General features: G+C 45.5%; 6 protein-coding genes across 6 annotated transcripts; 3 read left to right on the forward strand and 3 right to left on the reverse strand.

Moving 5' to 3' along the window:
* The first annotated feature begins 150 nt into the window (after window positions 1–150).
* On the forward strand, window positions 151–1,865 carry TERG_07364 (uncharacterized protein). Its single transcript, XM_003231698.2, has one exon. The coding sequence runs from the start codon at window positions 469–471 to the stop codon at window positions 1,543–1,545; it is 1,077 nt and encodes a 358-aa protein (XP_003231746.1). The 5' UTR covers window positions 151–468; the 3' UTR covers window positions 1,546–1,865.
* Window positions 1,866–1,925: 60 nt separating this feature from the next.
* TERG_07365 (uncharacterized protein) lies at window positions 1,926–4,684 on the forward strand (the record flags this gene model as incomplete). The annotated part of the gene is made up of 1 exon (XM_003231699.2): window positions 1,926–4,684. The coding sequence occupies exon 1, from the start codon at window positions 3,311–3,313 to the stop codon at window positions 4,682–4,684; it is 1,374 nt and encodes a 457-aa protein (XP_003231747.1). The 5' UTR covers window positions 1,926–3,310.
* A 2,311-nt stretch (window positions 4,685–6,995) lies between these two features.
* On the reverse strand, window positions 6,996–8,821 carry TERG_07367 (CMGC/CDK/CDK8 protein kinase; the record flags this gene model as incomplete). The annotated part of the gene is made up of 3 exons (XM_003231700.1): window positions 6,996–8,070; window positions 8,127–8,286; window positions 8,764–8,821. The coding sequence occupies 3 exons, from the start codon at window positions 8,819–8,821 to the stop codon at window positions 6,996–6,998; spliced, it is 1,293 nt and encodes a 430-aa protein (XP_003231748.1).
* A 949-nt stretch (window positions 8,822–9,770) lies between these two features.
* Window positions 9,771–11,455, reverse strand: TERG_07368 (uncharacterized protein; the record flags this gene model as incomplete). The annotated part of the gene is made up of 3 exons (XM_003231701.1): window positions 9,771–11,165; window positions 11,231–11,285; window positions 11,358–11,455. The coding sequence occupies 3 exons, from the start codon at window positions 11,453–11,455 to the stop codon at window positions 9,771–9,773; spliced, it is 1,548 nt and encodes a 515-aa protein (XP_003231749.1).
* A 292-nt stretch (window positions 11,456–11,747) lies between these two features.
* Window positions 11,748–14,783, forward strand: TERG_07369 (uncharacterized protein; the record flags this gene model as incomplete). The annotated part of the gene is made up of 3 exons (XM_047748762.1): window positions 11,748–14,388; window positions 14,477–14,646; window positions 14,711–14,783. The coding sequence occupies exons 1-3, from the start codon at window positions 12,193–12,195 to the stop codon at window positions 14,781–14,783; spliced, it is 2,439 nt and encodes an 812-aa protein (XP_047604750.1). The 5' UTR covers window positions 11,748–12,192.
* Window positions 14,784–15,712: 929 nt separating this feature from the next.
* On the reverse strand, window positions 15,713–17,236 carry TERG_07370 (uncharacterized protein; the record flags this gene model as incomplete). Its single annotated transcript, XM_047748763.1, has 3 exons — window positions 15,713–16,429; window positions 16,504–17,176; window positions 17,212–17,236. The coding sequence occupies 3 exons, from the start codon at window positions 17,234–17,236 to the stop codon at window positions 15,982–15,984; spliced, it is 1,146 nt and encodes a 381-aa protein (XP_047604751.1). The 3' UTR covers window positions 15,713–15,981.
* Window positions 17,237–17,347: the final 111 nt, after the last annotated feature.

Genomic DNA, 17,347 nt, shown 5'->3' on the forward strand with positions numbered 1-17,347 from the left:
GACCCTACGCTATCATTATTCTTCCTTTGAATTTATTCATGGAGCAATCTAGACTCAACGCCTGCAGGTTTTTTTATTTTTATTTTTTAAGTTATAGCTAATTTCAACAAGAAGGCACCGCTAATCTGCAAAGGCACAAGATCCCACCCCTTTCAGAGATGAATAGAATGGATTCCCTTTCGTTCTTCTAGCGGGGAATGATTTTTAACTTTGAATTTCGGTGACAACGCTTTCAGAGCCTTGCAACTATGGCTGATGGCGCCGATTCGGGGATTTTCGGATGTTTAATTGCGACCATGCTTCGATGACCAGCGCCGAGGAGATTTCACGATGTAACGAGACAAAAATATAATGCATTTTCCGAGCTGCTTTCATTGTTAGAAAATAAAAAGAATCAAGCGGGAGAAAACCCGAACACCGTTCTCTTCTTCCCAGTACACTGCAGAATCAGGACTACGAAACGCGGCAATGACTCAACTCCCGGACAAACAAACGGCCCTTACCTTTGGAAGTGATGGAAACTTGCGGGTCTCTCACGAAGCCCAGGTGGCCACACTCAAGCCAGACATGATTATTGTTAAAACAGCAGTGGTATCGGTGAATCCTGTCGACACCAAGATGGAAGCTGGGTTTTCAAAACCTGGCCTGATCGGAGGGTGTGACTTTGCCGGTGTTGTTGTGGCAGTGGGCTCAGGGGTAAAACGAGATGTCAAAGTTGGTGACCGAGTTAGCGGCGCAGTGATGGGATCTGATCCACTGGACCCTTCGTCTGGAGCTTTTGCAACTTATGTCAGTGCCCCGGCGGACATCACTCTGACTCTTCCCGAAAATGTTCCCTGGTCTGTCGGTGGAGCGATGTCCACTATCTGGTTCACTGCTGGCCAAGCCTTGTTCCAAAATCTCCTGGCAGAACTAGATGTCTGGCCAATACTACGCCCGGCAAAGGAACCCAAAACTGTTCTTGTTTACGGCGGAAGTACTTCAGTAGGGACAACGGCGATTCAACTTCTCAAACTCGCGGGCCTCCGCCCCATAACAACTTGTTCTCCCAAAAACTATGAGCTAGTTAAGAGCTACGGAGCGGAAGAAGTCTTCGATTATCGCTCCCCAACCTGTGCTGAAGACATCAAAAAGGCAACCAGAAACAACTTGAAATATGCGCTCGACTGCATCTCGACGAAGGGTTCGATTGATATCTGCTATGGTGCCATTGGCCGTGCTGGCGGTCACTACACCTCGTTAGATCCTTTCTGGGAGTCAACAGCACATACTAGGAAGGCCATCAAGGCTACCTGGATTGTGGGCATATCAATGCTGGGTAAAGACATTGCCTGGCCACCACCTTATGAACGGCCAGGCAGCGAGGAAACAAGGGCGTTCGGCGGGAAACTGGCTCAAATCCTCCAGCAAATACTCGATGAGAAAAAGATGAAGCCGCATCCGCTTAGAATCAAGGAACAGGCAACATGGGATAACGTCCTCGAGGGGCTGGACGAGGTGAAATCAGGAAGAGTATCAGGGGAGAAGCTTGTTTTCGTTTTCTGAGCTGTTACTTCACGATGTAGTATAATCTTGCAACCCTATCCGAATACAGCGCTCAAGGAACTTGTGAATTTCTCGAGCTAACCAATCTTAGACAATATCGTGCTCATGTCCTCTGTCAATGGAGTTCCATCTTCGTAGCCAGCACAGGGATATCCTAGCTTGTTGGCGATGTGACTCCCAGGACCGGCGTGTCGGCCATTCCTAGCTATAGAAATTGGAAATCATTTGCGCAGGTAAGGTATCATGACACGATCAGCAACTAATCTCACCGAGAATTCTAGACAGTCATGTCTTTTTTTTAACCCGATGCGAATGCTAGTAACTCGCTGGCTTCGATTGAAGACTGGATGCATCGCGCCAAGGCTTTCGGCTCTTTTTATATTTTTAGCGATTTAGCTTAATAAGCTTATTAATAAGGTTAACTAACTAACTGGACGACGAAGATCGCCAGCCTCGTGTTTTTGTGGCCCTCTTAACTCCGTAGGGTCGACAGACACTTCCGGTTGTTTTCTCCATCAAAACTTTCTGGGCAGCAGGTGGTATGATCGTGACGATGCATTCTTCTTGTTCCCTTTCGAGGCTGTTAACCCCCCGGTTAGTTCTCTGAGAGCCCTCGGGGGACCCAAAGGGGATACGGCACAAGCCACCCATGGTCCTCCCAGTTTCGCAGCATACGAACCGCGAACTCAAAATATGAATTAACTGGCCCGTTATATGGCCAGGTAATATCATAATTAGAATTTGTAAGTGGTAGTTAACTTGGTAGCTAACTGCCAAGTCTTACATACATTTGCAGCATCGTGTCTCTGGCTTTTTGCTCCGAGGGGAGTGCATGTTCCAGCTCTCCCAACAACATTAATTACCCCATGGTTAGTATACAGCCTATTCCGCCCCAGGATGGACGGAGGAGGTCAACTGTAACCTCATTTCGCCATGATCGTACGGGATCAACAAGGGCAGATAGGTGCATCGTACTCCTTACATGTTCTTTTGCACACGTGGAAATGCTTGGGTAAAATATAACTCATGGCATGACACCTCCCCACTTCCCGTAACCAAAGGGAGTTTCCAGTGGCTAAATTGATAACCATAGCTGCCGATCCAGGCCGGATGCTTCGCACGTTCGTATTGTGCTCTTTAGCTTTTAGCTCCAGTATAGTTACTAGGCTAGAGGGGCTTGCATTGCTAGCAAGAAATACAACTTCATTGCACTGACAAAGTTGATGTTCAGGAGAGGGCTTCTTCTATACCCAAACCTCACTGTTCAGTCTTGCTCCTTCAGGACTGTCAGCAGCGTTCACCTAACTACTCACTGTTTATACGGAGGACAGGAAACTAACTGAAAATATATACCCTCTCACAATCCCTTCTATGTGTCTCTGGCCGGTCATTGGTTGGCCTGCTAGTAGGATAAGGAGACTGGGCATTCTTGCCCCTGACTTAATCCCTGGGCTGTTCAGGGACTTTGGAATGGTTATTATTGTTAATTTTCGTGAAGTAAAACAAGCTCTTACCCAAGACTTCTTGTGTGTGGTTAACGATGATATCCACTCCCAAATGATTACAGGGACATGCTTTATTTTTTGAGTAACCTGATGCTGTTGGAATAGCCTATGCGTTCAATACGAGAAAGACCATGCTTGAAGATATGTAGATCAACCCTGGGAGGAAGCACACCGTCGCCTCCAACCACAAAGCGACTAATTCAGTTTGTTCTTTTGGGGAGGCATTTAGTTCGCTCCCTCCCTTTCATTCCTCGAGACTTATGGAGTATTCAAAGCACATATCTTTGGATGAGCTGTACAGCTTTATATTGACTGGAGTGATAATATCGTCCTCACTATTTTTGATACGGCCAACTCCTCTCGTTCTAGAACCTTCCAGTTTCTCAAATTTGTTCACGTCACAGCTCAAGATTACCAAAACTATGTTAAGAGATCCCAAGTTTGCAGCAAAACCTGTCCACGATAGGTCACAAGGCCAAAAGAGAAAGACTACGCAGACAAGGTCATCTGAATCACGATTACGCCTGGCTTGCAATCGATGTCACACCCAAAAACTAAGATGTTTACGGTCTGATGGTACCGAGCCTGGGAGTAAATGCGAACGTTGTCGGCGTGCATCTGTCCAGTGCGTCTATAGCCCTCCGGATCGTATAGGACGACCTGCAAGATCAGGGGTATCATCGACGACTTCGGCTGGTGGTTCTTCAAAGTCAGATGGCGGGATTAGCCCTCGCAATGCTCCTCGGCGATCATCTGCAAGCTCTCCACTACCGTCAAGCCCTGAACCACTCTTCTCTCCTCGCCAGGGGGCTGCTATTGGCTTGCCCTGTGATGATGCCAGAATGTTTGATTTTCACATAGACGAATCAAGCATTAAAGTTGATATGCTATCATTTTATAATGATCATATGCCGTTTCCGGAGAGCTCGGTGGCTTTACTTACGGAGAAGCCAATTATGCAAGACGTGACGTCTCAAAACATAACGATTTCGCCCTATACCAAGAAGACCAGCGAAGTGCCTAGGGTTCAACGCTCCACCACGGAGATGGCACCTGATAACTATGTTCGAGAACTTATGGCATTTGGGCTAGCACAGTACGATCAACTTCGCTTCCTGCAAAGAATGAGGAACTGCATTGGCGACGATAAAAAAGGGGTATTCTCACGGCTGCGCAACTTTCCAATACACGGCATGCTGGAGCAGGTTCGAAGACTCACTGAGCTCATAAGGCAACTAATGCCTATTTCGGACAGTAATGATGGTTGTCTGCGTATCATATGTTCGGAATTTGTCAGCGAATCTATCCCCGACATCGACTCATGTCTATTTAATGAGCAAGCCATAATGAATGACTGTTCTGATATGCTGGCACACCCGTTTTCGGATCTGTCCTATTTCAGCTCCAGTGATAGCACCAGCCTGTTATCTCCTCTCACGCCTAGCAAGCAACCACCAGTTGATACTTCCACGATTCTTCTGTTTCCTGCTACCTTCGTCTTGCGCGAGCATTCGCCTTGTTCTTCACGGACCTCCAGGCCTTTCTCCTTTTCCCAAGCGCCATTGATCCCACTCCCTCTGGTGAACTCCGAATATTTCCAGGACTCAAACTGGGCTCTTTTCAATCCTATGTAGGAGTAAGATTGGAGATATCTATAGCTATTCAGGTCAGCGAGCGCATGTTATGTCGCCTCCACGATTCACTTGGCCTATCCTGGAACCAGTGCAATTCAGAAAGCCTTCCCAACTCTCAAATGTCGGCAGATGCAGGGAGCAACGCCGATGCAATCACTCGGGCCATGATGAAAACCATTCAGACGCAGGAAAGAATAGATGCGCAAGATGAGAGGGGCGATACATTCACAAGGTTATTACTGATAATGGAGAATGTTAAAAGACTGGTCAAAACACAGCCGTTTTTGTAAAGTTTTTCAAACTGGCACTCTTCAATTTTATTTTCCCCAGTTTCTTCTTTTCTATAGAAGTGTTACTAGTTGGTGGCATACGAAAGCCATAAAATCCGAATCTACTAGTAGTGCTATGCATAACTCCTCAATAGATTTGCAAGCCAGGTTATATCGGAAGTCCAGCAAAACAAATGGCATGCACATCTGCTCTGGTATGAACTTTAGGGCTTCCTTACTGGCGCACTTATTCATAACTTTTAAGTCTGCTTCATCATATATAGAAACAACTACGGTATGTAAGGAATCTTAATAGTTATTGGGTGCATATCTATCAAGATACCATTTCTCAGTAATATGAGTCCACACCCAGCGTTGCAACTTGCAGACGACCAAACCAAGTCTCTACTGGTCATTTTCTTTTATGCCCTACTTACAGCACCCGATATTAAGCATTAACTAGGGCGTAAGGTAATGCTTACCAAGAAAAACAAGCATCAAGGACATGCGTCGGCAGAGGCATTCTCGTGGATTTCTTTCATCTCGTCATCCAAGCCCACTCTAAACTGGGGATCCTCCCTCTGCTCTAATATTCATTCCTATATGGTAAAGAATATACGGCTGGACACCGTGTCACGAACTGTCGCAGTAGAAGGTGACGGCTCTTAGCATTGCAAAATCAACAAAATATGCAACTTAATCATATATGCCATCAACATGCATTGAAAGCATCGACAACCAACCGTTCGGTGATGGATTATTTTCTTTTCTTGGATCAGATTAAATTGCCAAATGTGGCACTGGAGATCAAAATCTATACTCGCTACCGAAGGACACAATACTCGTAAATTGTTCTCTGGACTAGTTATAACCGGGAGGATTAACTAAGTAAATAGTTAAATGATTGCAAAAGTTCGGCCAGATATTGGGGAGAATGGCATCTGCTCATAGCTCATATTAGAAAGGAGACCCTTCCCAGTCCATGCATTAAGCAAGTGAAGATAACTATCTATAGTACTTCTAAACCGAAGACGATCCATTGTTGATCAAAGTTACGCTGGTAAGGCAAAGCTTTGCTTGAAATGCTTCTCTGAACTTTTATAGGATGCCAACGTCACTAATTTGAGGACCATACTTGGGGGCGTTGTACTAATTAGTGTGTTATTCGAGAAGCAGGAGGAATCCATCGTAGAACTGCAAGCTTGAAAAGGAGAAAGCTCACGGATCAATAAGTCATTAACTATGAACGTTCTCTCTTTCTGTCTCACTATGAGGTACAGATGGGAGACTCAGAGTTTTATAGTTTCTGTTTCCTTAACTCCCCTATCGCTATTGTGGCATACCTTAATCTCTATTAAAGAGAGGGTGTTATAATAAAGTATGAAGTTGACCGTAATGGAAATATATTCAACGCAGCTTCTTCCCGCCAGATAGATGCAAACCGGGCTAGTTACATGCTTTTCTGGTCATTTACCCTGTTGCTTCGGGCCGCAGTCGGTACGAGTATGTAGAATAATACCGATTATATGCTCCTTTTCAATGAAGAGTCGTAGAATGGGTTCGATCTGTATATGAAAAAAGCTCTTTTTATAGAACCGATCGAAAGAGGTCTTTGATATTTGCATTCCAGGGTATGCGATTTTAAGAACTTACAGTCCGCTTCATCTTCCAGATATATGATCTGAGCGTTGTTAGGGGAGATCCGGTAACCATGTCGTACTACGACAGGTAGTTACCATTGCCACAAAGGACTCCCAGAGGAGTTATTGGGTAATCTCACAACGCTGCTTCCTGTGAAGCATGTCCCAGTTTCGATATTTTGGTATTTGATCCAGAGATTTTTGCGTTGTAGATGATTCCCTAACATCCACATGCCCCAAGATGTAGTTATGCGGCTGACACTTCTAGCCATGTTACAATTGATTTCCATGTTCGAAGCGCACCTGCCTTGTGCCGGGTGAGGTTATTTAAATCATGATTCGATGAACCAAGCATCAATCCGGTGTAAAAAAAAAAGCTCCTGAGCCTATGGTACCATCAGTTCACATCTCTCGTACACGCTTCGCTGCCCTGGATGTTAGGGAATCGTCTGGTAGGCCACTCCGCTTTGTGCCGGGTAAGCTACTAGTGCGAATATCGTTGTCGTCCTGGCTTACCCGTCGGTTTGGGTATTTCCCCTCAAATCCTTCGAAACAATTTGCTGTAATTGGGCTACCTGTTGAAAAGTATGGGTGCTCTAATGCCTCCTTTGCCGTAATCCTTTTCGCTGGGTTATATTCTAGAAGCCGTGAGAGAAGATCAAAGCCTTCTTTCCCCGGAGTTCCTGCCGTTGAGGATGGCGAATATGAACCGTTCTTCAAACAGGCGTTATACCATGGCTCTAAGCTCGATAGCTTCTGTATATGGCTTGTCCCAGGGCCTAACGCAAAAGCTTGAAGCTGGCCATATTCGGGCATCGAAGCTAAGCCAGGCCAGTTTTGCTTCAGTGGCATCCCGAGAATTTCCATGATTTTCAGCATTTGATTTCGTTGGAAAGGCACGTTTTTCTTGCTATCCATTTTTGCCTCTTCTCCCTTGAATATTGGGCGGAGAGATAGTAGCTCGGCGAATATGCACCCAACCGCCCAGAGATCAACAGCTGGGGTGTAATGCCGGCTGCCAAGGAGTAACTCAGGTGCGCGATACCATATTGTCACCACGACCTTGTCACCGGAAAATAGCGAGTTTAGCGGTTTATAAAATAACCGGGCAAGCCCAAGATCGCCAATCCTTACTGCACCGCAAGAAGTAACCAGTATATTAGCTGGTTTGAAATCACGATGGAGGACCCAGTTTGAGTGGAGATATAAAAGTCCGTTGAGTAGCTGGAAGAGGATTGACTTCACCATCGGGGCAGGGATGGCATGTCGCTGAGGCTGAGTATGATGGTGTATTATCTGCAGGAGATCGTGCTCGGTATACTCAAATACCATAAAAATGCATCGATCCTCGAGAATAATCTCGACAAGTCTCACGACATTAGGGTGGTTTAATTCAGTACACAGAGCAATTTCTCGAACTGCAGATTGCGAAAGTCCTGTGTATTGGATTGTTTCTCCTTCTTTATCAGGTTTGAACCTAGAGTAAATTTTCTTGTTAGTATTAGCTCAAAAGACGACGAAGAAATTCTTTACTTTTTGATAGCAAATTCGCCTTTTTGTCCATTTTTACCAACGGCCTTATAAACTCGCCCATAGGTACCACTGCTTATAAAACCAACGATATGGTATTTCTCTCTTATGCGAACTTTGCTAGTGTAACCGAAGCCTGGGGACTTCATCTGATTGGCAGAATCTATAATGATGTGTTAGCGAGTATCCAGGGGTAACCGGAGTAGCCAAGGTCATGAGAAGAAGATCAAACACAGAGAGAAATAAACAGTATGGAGACAGCCAGCTACATATTGGTGGATATATAAACGGCCAGTGTAATACTTCTTTGATAGTAGATCCAAGTTGTGGTTGTCAATGGTTGTCAATCGGGGATGAGGTAGCCGGCAATGCCGGAGATGGCTCAGGAATCAGCCACGTCATTATTCTCACGGATCAAGACCGAATAATATGAGACCATCTTAGAGATGTCGTGTTGAAACTTGAAAGATTTAAACGAAAGGGTATAAAGGAGAACGATTCAGCGTAATTTGAAATCAGGGCTGGATATCAAAAAGTGCATGTGTTCTGAAGGCAGGATAAATTGGTGGGGAAGTTGACTTTGAGGTATAATGCGGGTAAAAGCCCCCATATAAGCCTTGGGAAGTTGAGACTGCCTTACCATCGAAGGCCACTTGTACGGTACGGTGTATGCCTTTGGTCGTTGATCGAGAAGCCATCTGAAGGAGGTGTAATCGAAATAGGCACTAAAAATATAGCGAAGAAAAGGAAAAAAAAAAAAAAAATTATGAGAATGTCAAGCAGGTCATTGGAAACATAATACAGTCTAGAAAATGGGAATTAAAAAAGAAGCCATTATCCCTCTATTGATCCATGCTGGTGCTTGTTCTTTGCAGCGTCGCAAACCCTCGCGGATGGGACGTTTTTATGGGCCCGGCCCAAGCGGCCAAGATTGGTCACGTGAACATCTCGACGTCCATCGATATTTTGCTTTTGGAATGCTCAAATTCTACGACTTACTCTCTTGTGGCTGTTGACCCAGCTGCTGCGATGTGTTTAACATAATTGATTTACACAAAGATTCACAATTTCTACTTAGAATACTGAGCTATAGCTACACGCATTTATCCTGTATGACAGTTGAGGGAGCGGAATATTTCCTCCCTTACCATCAACATTCAGCACACTCCTCGTCCGATCCATTCCCATAAAAAAAGCTATCCCTGTATCCAGCCGCCGTCTTGGGCACAGCCACCGTCTTTTGCGGTGAAGTAGGTTTTTGAAGTAGGTTTTTTGATAGCATATCTGACTGAACCAAGCGGCGTTTTCCGATACTATGGCGAAGAAGATGTCGGGGGTTCGAAGCTATATTTGATAGTTACATGGGCCATCGTATCATCGCTGGGCCACTGATTGTATTGTTAGTTAGGGGGGTAAGAACGTTGTAGGGCAGCAAGCAGAGAGATCCAGGAGCAATAGACTCTTTAGGATATTGGGGTATTTAGTATTTCATTATATCATGACCATGACTAGATCCAGCGTCCGGACGAAAAAGGAATATCAATACATGTGTCAGAAGGTCAAGATAAGCCATCGCACTGTACCAGTGGGATACTTCTCGTACTTCTCGACAACAGTCGGGGGAAAAAAATAAAGAGAGTTCTTGACTCAGTATCCTGTAGGCCACGTAGAGATAGTTTGCTTAGTAAATAGCCTCGATACGAATTTGGTAAAGAGCCACTGCTTACCACTCTGCTCTCTTCGATTGTCTCCCTTTTTGTCATCCTCTACCTCATCTTCGTCGCGAGAAGTAGAGGGTTTCCCACCGGCCTCTCGAATGGCTTGGTCATCACCTCTGAGTTTCTCAAAATAGGATTTAATATCTTCTGCTCCAACCGCTTGGCCACTTTCAGCGAATGGTTTCAGGAACTCCTTCACTTTGTCACGAAGATGATTATAGACCATGACCCCTTCGATCGCCTTGACTCGGTCCAAGTTGCTAAGCGCAACTTCACCTCTATCCAGGAGACTCCCAGTGTAAATGCTTCCAGCACTATTGTTAGCATTCTGCCCATCACCATCTTCGGATAGTGGAGGCTCATAAACATCTTCTTCCTCGCGGAGTTGACGGTTGGGTTCAAGATTAGGGAAGCATTCCACGCATTTACACAAGTGATCGCGAAAGTCTTCTTTGACGAAGAGCGAAAACCGCCCTTCAGGGGTATCCAATGGAAGTAAATCGTGTTTTTCCTTGGTCTTTGCCGTTGGAGTGTTAAGTTCAACCAAATGCGCTGAGGACTCCTGTTTTGCTCGTTTCACGCCTGGCTCGGTAGAGTCATCATCCTCAAGCGCTCTCTTTTTGCGCGGGGTAGCGAGTGGCTCAGGAGTACTGTTCCCCCCCTCTTTTAGTGCCTCGCCTGGATCTCCCAGCACCTTCTCCTCGAGGTACACTGGAGGCAGAAATCCCGGTGTTCCCGCATACCGCTTTAGCCACGGATTAGAGTCCAAGCATTTATAACATATAAACGTCTCAAAGTCATCCTCATCAGGAAATCCGGGCGGTAAAGGCAAGTCCTCGTCCTCTTCTTTATCAGTACTCGCAATACGAGGTAGCCCTCTTAAACATTCAGGATGCCACCAGTCTTCTCCACAGCCACCAGTTTCAACTGTGCCAATACCAAGGCACTGGAACATCGTCCCCTTCTCCTTAGTAGGATCGTATGTGTCGCTGCAGCCACAGAATCTGTTCCTGAAGTTTTGATTGTATTTATTATCCGGAGTGGGATCCTCCGAGTTGGCACCTTTCTGGCCAGTAGCCGGGTCTACTCTCAAGGTACAGGGGGATGTCGATGGTAACCTTCTAGTGCCACAGTCACAGATGAAGTTGCGCTTTGTAAATAGTTCAACCAACTCGTGCTCTCCATGACACGAAATAGAGCAGGAGTAGCAGACACCTGCAGCATTATAGGGGGAAGTGGGATTTTCAGGAGGAGGGTTGCAAGTAATGCAAGAAAAAAGACTTTGTCGTAGAGCCCCAAGCGGTCGCGTGCAAGTATCAAATGACTGAATATAGCTGTGTTAGTCTTCGAGCCTTCGAAGGGTGAGTGGCGGACGCTCTAGCGACATACATAGGGCAAGGCTTCCCGCGCATCAGCCTCCAGCTTCAACTGTTCGTTTATGAATCTAGTAAGCAGCTATTAGAACCTCACTCTGATCTGAGTAAATATGTCATTAGCGACAATAGCTCTCACTTACTCAGAGGCCGTCTGAGAGTTCTCGGATACGAAGCTCTCGCGTCGCTTTGGAGGAGCTTCAGCGCCATCTCCCTGATTAGAAACCGAATTTGGATCCATCTCCCGTGTAGTATGCGGTAGCAAGCAGTATGATATTGGAAGCTGGGCTGACAATAAGCTGAAGCAGCTATTCCTCCGCTCGTTCGGCTTTCTCCTTTGCGCATCTTCGGGCGTTTCTTTCTCGTCGCGAGCCAGAATGTCGTCTCTGTTTGTCTTGTTTGCACTGATTCCCCGTTTAGGCTAAATTGGATAACGCGGTTATTTTTGGCGCGACGCGACGCGTTCGCGCGCTTCTTCTAGTTCGATTTAACGCCCGCCATCAAATCGATCGACGAGCTTTTCGTCCCTCCCGCGCGACATCAGACAGACAACGTCTAACGCGCCAGCAATATCAAAGACTGGGCAGACATATTTCTCCCACTCATAAGGTCCGAAGTTACGGTGTTGCTATTCATTTTACTTGTAAGGCTCTGACAGCGGAAAGCTGTAGGAAGTGAATTGCTTACAATGAGGTAACCCCTACATCCCACCGAGACTGCCAAATTCATTCCAGGTCCTTGGATATTTCTAACTACTCTCCGATTTCATATAGCTCTCCTTTACGCCCAAGTAACTCTGCTGGTAACAGAGGACGAACAAATCTGACCAGCAGGAAGCGTGGTCATGACGGCCTTGATGACAACTCCTCGGCACCACCCCCTTCGAGCCGTAAGCTAAATCTGTGATCGGTCAAAATACGGCGTGTATCTTAAGATGGTTTCTAATCAGCAAATTTAGCGCCTCCTTCCTCCCCGCCAATGCTGCCTCTTGATGAGGCCGACAATGAAGATGACATAGCGGCAGAGGAAGGGTTTGTTCCCGATATAGACGATCTAGAGGAGATGGCTGAGGATGACGATGGTATTGATCTTTTCGCAGACAACTTCGAAAGAGATTATGCCAATCGTCCCGATGATGGGTACGCGGGAGTCGATATCGATGACGCAGATCAAGAGGAACTAGACCCGGCAGCAAGACGACAACTTGAGGCACGGCTCAATAAACGAGACCGCGAAATAGCTCGGAGGCGAAAAATGCCGGCTGCTTTCATGCAGGAAGACGACTTTGAGGGTGTTCCCGATCTGTCGCTACAGACACGCAGACACAGACGCAACTATGATGAGGAGAGCCAGAACGCTGACATGGATGACCCAGAAGCTGACCTAACTCTGGAAGATATGGCCGATATCAAAGCCGATAATCTTACGGAATGGGTAGCTACTCCAGCTATTCATAGGGCAATCTACCGAGAGTTCAAATCCTTTCTAACGGAGTTCACAGACAAGGACGGCATTTCAGTCTATGGTACCCTCGTGAAGAATCTCGGAGAAGAGAACTCAGAGTCTCTTGAAGTCGCATATCCTCATCTCAGCGAGTCAAAATCGATCATCGCATACTTCCTAGCGAACGCTCCAGCCGAAGTGCTCAAAATTTTCGACCAGGTGGCTATGGAAGCTACATTGTTGCACTACAGAGACTATCACCGCATCCATAGCGAAATCCATGTACGAATCACTAACCTACCCGTGAAATACACCCTACGACAACTTCGGCAAAGCCATCTCAACTGCCTTATCTGTGTTAGCGGTGTGGTTACAAGACGAACCGGTGTTTTCCCGCAATTGAAATACATTATGTTCAACTGCAGCAAATGCGGCATCACGCTTGGACCTTTTGAGCAAGAGTCAAGTAGCGAGCTGAAAATCTCGTTTTGTCAAAACTGCCAAAGCCGTGGGCCCTTCACATTGAACTCTGAGAGAACTGAATATCGTAACTTCCAGAAATTAACCCTTCAAGAATCTCCGGGGACTGTACCCGCTGGTAGACTCCCACGCCATCGTGATGTTATTCTTTTGGCAGATTTGATTGATTCTGCCAAACCTGGTGATGAGGTTGAAATCACCGGTATTTACCGCAATCAATACGATCTTCCAATGAGTCAAAGAAGTGGGTTACCAGTTTTCAGCACAATTATCGAGGCTAACCACATTGTCAAATCTCATGATCAACTGGCTGGGTTTCAGTTGACTGAGGAAGATGAACATCAAATCCAAGCCCTATCTAAGGACCCTAATATTGTTGAGAAGATCATTGCCTCAATTTGCCCAAGTATCTATGGCCATGGGGACGTCAAGACTGCGGTCGCTCTTTCACTGTTTGGTGGCGTCAGCAAAGTGGCTCAGGGAAAAATGAACATTCGTGGAGATATCAACGTACTATTGCTTGGTGACCCAGGTACCGCCAAATCACAAGCTCTAAAATACATAGAAAAAACTGCCCATCGTGCAGTTTTTGCTACTGGGCAGGGAGCCAGTGCGGTCGGTTTGACTGCAAATGTGCGTCGTGACCCAATGACCAGTGAATGGACCCTTGAAGGCGGTGCGCTAGTGTTGGCTGATAGAGGTACCTGCTTAATCGACGAATTTGACAAGATGAATGACCAAGACCGCACATCTATTCATGAGGCAATGGAGCAGCAGACAATATCTATATCAAAGGGTGGTATCGTTACCACACTCCAGGCCCGGTGCTCGATTGTTGCAGCTGCGAACCCTATTGGGGGCCGCTACAGGGGTACGCTTCCTTTTTCTCAAAATGTCGAACTCACTGAGCCTATTCTTTCTCGTTTCGATATTCTCTGTGTTGTTAGAGACATGGTCAACCCAGACGTGGATGAAGGCTTGGCTTCATTTGTGATGAATTCGCATTATCGCTCGAACCCAGTTAAAGATGCACAAGGGAACCCGGAAGAAGATGGGTCAGAAGACTCTCCTGAATCCAGGTTTAAGGCACAGAGAGAGGAGGCCATCCCGCAAGAACTATTGCGCAAGTACATCGTCTACGCACGGGAGAAATGTCATCCAAAATTATATCAAATAGATGAAGGCAAAGTCGCTGAGGTCTTCGCCGATTTGAGACGAGAAAGCCTAGCCACTGGTGCATATCCTATAACGGTACGTGCTTTTTCCTATTGTTTGGTGGCTAACTTCCCCGATATCACTTTACCTCTCCCCCTGTGCGGCCCTAACCTACCATAAATAGGTACGTCATCTTGAGTCAATCATGCGAATCGCTGAGGCATTCTGCAAAATGCGCCTATCCGAATACTGTTCATCTCGCGACATTGACCGTGCGATTGCTGTAACCGTTGACTCCTTTATTGGTAGTCAGAAAATAAGCTGTAAAAAGGCTCTCTCACGGGCATTTGCCAAGTACGTTTTATTGATATTATTCGCATTTGCTTTGTGTATACAAGCATCTAACTTGGTCAAATAGGTATACCCTTAACAAACCCAGGTTAAAACGGGACGGGGGTCCGGGCCGTAACTCTTCATCCACCCGTAACTAAAAACCGAACGAGTTAATACGAATGCCATGATAATTAAGATTGCTTGGACCTCTACTAATACGAAATTCATTGGCGTAATGGTCGGTTCTTATGGTGTCTCTGACGTGAAGTCACGAATCTAATAGAATAATAAATAAATATTTAACCTTGTGGTGCTATACGCTTTCTTACAGCATATTAATAGATCTCCCAATAAGCATTCGTCCATTAATAGCTCCATATCTCAGCCTGGGTCGTTGTCGAAATTTGTATTTGTACATTCCCAAAGGACAATTGGCCTTTTTCGGTGTTTAATTCCGCTAGTTATACGATTGGTAGCAATATGTGTTTCGATTGACTTGGTGTGAACTATCTTGCATCATTCTTCCATAGACGAGCCGTCAGAGTTACAGATACCCATTTATAAAGGGGAAATTACAAACTGGCTCTAAGTAACACTCAATGAGCCTTAATAACCCCTGGGGTTTAGTTATCGACCCGTCGGGTGCTCTAAAGGGTCGAAATATTGATCATAGGCTGCGTCAACAATGACCTGGCGAGAAAGAGCCGATTTCAGATATGGATTTACAAATGCATGATTAGTTACATATTGGTTCCAGACAACACTCAATAAGCCTACCGTGGTATATATTAGTATGAACAGGGAGGAATTGAGATGCTAGTTATGGAATAAAATACGGACTAAACCTTTAAACCGCTAAAAGCGTTGTGCTCAAGTTTTTATCTAGTAGCGCAATAATATCATCCCTTTTACAGTTTGAGAGGTTGTATAAAACAGAACAGCTTTTCAGCTGCTGTTTTTATTTCCTAAATATCCTAAATACCAAGTACATCACAAATGATAAAAATGAATTGAAATAAAGCAAAAAATAAAAAAGTAAAATAATCCCGATGATCAAAAAAAGTTAAGACAGAGAGGAGAAATCCCTAAAGAGAATCAATCGATAGAAAAAGAGTAAATAATCCACATGATCCAAAAAAATCAAGATAAATAGAGAAGTCAAATCTATAAAAAGTATCAATCATATAAAGGAAGAGTAAACAATCCAGAGGATCAAAAAATTATAACAGATAGAGAAGAGGAATCCATAAAGAGAATCAATCACAGAAAGGAGCCAAGACATCCAAAAAAAAGTAGCCAAAGCACGAATTATAGGATGTCGAGTGTGTGATAGTTAATGGCCAGTTACGGAGTGCTTTATAGGTATAACGGGCAAGGCTTGAAGTTCAATGTCCGTTGAGGCGCTGTGGTTTGGGGGTTTGGATAGAATTCATAACCCGGGGGTGGCCCAGTGGGGCAGGGGGTTCCAGAGAGGACGACCGGTAATACAGCATCGTCTTCGACTTTCAGTTTTTGAAAATTGGCCTTCGGAATGGGCGGAGGAAGTGTAGGCTGCGTATACCAACCAGTCGCATACTTCGGCGCCGGCCAGGTGGACTTCCAGGTTGTGGGCGGTAGAATTTCTTCATTCCAGTAGTCAGGAAGCTCAAAAGTGTTTTCGTAGTCCCTGCAGTTTCTGACGTCGTCTTCGTTGAATTTCAACCAGCATCCGGTATTAAAATAGTGGCATTTCGAGGCGTTTCTGGCTGACTCCATCCGAAAAGCAAAATTCCTGTCCTTTCTGCGTGAGGCACAGATAAAGGCTCTGAATAGAGGGAATATTAGTTTAATGTTCTGAACACTAGCAAATAATGAAGGAAGCAAAGAATGATGGCTCACCTTTCTCTAGACTTGTGTGCTCTTTTGAATTGATCTTCGAGATTACAGTACCTCTGTGACCACTGTTGGTGTAGATTTGTGGTAGCTTGGGTGATAGGAGGACCTTGAGTGGTAGGAGGACCTTGAGTGGTAGGAGGAGCTTGAGTGGTAGGAGGACCTTGAGTGGTAGGAGGAGCTTGGGTAGTAGAAGAAGCTTGGGTGGTAGAAGAAGCTTGAGTAAAACGAAAAGCTTGGGTAATAAGAGCTTGAGTAAAAGGGAAAGCTTGAATAATAAGAGCTTGAGTAATAGGAGCAGCTTGGGTAATAGAAGGGGCTTGAGTGATAGGAGGAGTTTGGGTAATAGAAGGGGCTTGATTGATAGGAGGGGTTTGGGTAATAGAAGGGGCTTGATTGATAGGAGGGGTTTGGGTAATAGAAGGGGCTTGAGTGATAGGAGCAGCTTGGGTAATAGAAGGGGCTTGAGTGATAGGAGCAGCTTGGGTAATAGAAGGGGCTTGAGTGATAGGAGGAGTTTGGGTAATAGAAGGGGCTTGATTGATAGGAGGGGTTTGGGTAATAGAAGGGGCTTGAGTGATAGGAGCAGCTTGGGTAATAGAAGGGGCTTGAGTGATAGGAGCAGCTTGGGTAATAGAAGGGGCTTGAGTGATAGGAGGAGTTTGGGTATTAGGAGGAGCTTGAGTAACAGAAAAATCCCGAGTAGTAGGAAACTCATGAGGACTAGTAGACTAGTCATCGTGAGCATACAAATCTTGAGTAGTTGAGAAAATCTGGGGAGGGAGAAATATTCTTGAGTGGGAATAAAAGTCTTTGACGAGCACAAAAATCACGGATAGCAGAAAGAGTC

Source organism: Trichophyton rubrum (assembly GCF_000151425.1).
Source record: "Trichophyton rubrum CBS 118892 genomic scaffold supercont2.10, whole genome shotgun sequence".
NCBI classification, from domain to species: Eukaryota; Fungi; Ascomycota; class Eurotiomycetes; order Onygenales; family Arthrodermataceae; genus Trichophyton; species Trichophyton rubrum.